This window comes from Microtus ochrogaster, chromosome 10 (assembly GCF_000317375.1).
Source record: "Microtus ochrogaster isolate Prairie Vole_2 chromosome 10, MicOch1.0, whole genome shotgun sequence".
In the NCBI taxonomy this organism is placed as follows: domain Eukaryota; kingdom Metazoa; phylum Chordata; class Mammalia; order Rodentia; family Cricetidae; genus Microtus; species Microtus ochrogaster.
Genome location: NC_022016.1, coordinates 43663370 through 43664006, shown reverse-complemented (window position 1 = coordinate 43664006; position 637 = coordinate 43663370). Strand labels below are relative to the sequence as shown.

General features: G+C 52.9%; 1 protein-coding gene across 1 annotated transcript in view; it reads left to right on the top strand.

Moving 5' to 3' along the window:
- Cort (cortistatin) overlaps positions 1-637 on the top strand; it is a 1169-nt gene extending 532 nt beyond the window's left edge. The window contains exon 2 of the mRNA XM_013348297.2: positions 371-637. Coding sequence (XP_013203751.1) covers positions 371-577 — 207 coding nt within the window. The 3' untranslated portion in view covers positions 578-637. The remainder of the gene's footprint in view (positions 1-370) is intronic.

Sequence of the window (637 nt, the reverse complement as noted above, 5' to 3'; positions counted from 1 at the left end):
GACCTCAGCAAAGAGTGTTAGAAGGGAGAGGTCAGCAATTCACTCATCGGTATTTTGAGACAAGGTCTCACTCTGTAGCCCTGTCTAGCCTCAAACTCACACTAATCCAGCTTCCTTTGCCCACAAGTGCTGAGGAAGACCTGTGCTACCATGGCTGGGAAAATTAGGAAAAAAAAAATTATTTGTCTGTTTCCCTCTGCAGAGCAGTTTCTCTAGGATTCTCCAGATGCAGCCTTTGAAAGAAGTGTGGTTTGTTAAGGAGAAGCTTGCCGTCTGGGAGGGAGCCTAGGGGGGAGCGGCGGACTCTCCTGAGGCCGACTGTCCAGGGCTTGTTTCACTCTACCTTGTCCTTGCTTCTCTGAAAACACAGGAAGCTGCGGAAGGGAAGAGGGCCAGCCTCCTGACTTTCCTTGCCTGGTGGCATGGGTGGACCTCCCAAGCCAGCTCCAGCGCCCTCATCGGAGGGGATACCAGCGAGGTGTCTAGGCGACAGGAAAGCCCACCTCTCCAGCAGCCCCCACACCGGGATAAAAAGCCCTGCAAGAACTTCTGGAAAACCTTCTCCTCTTGCAAATAACCCCGCCCTGGCCACCCCTGGAAATGCATCCATAATCTGAATAAAGAGTGTCGGGTAGCA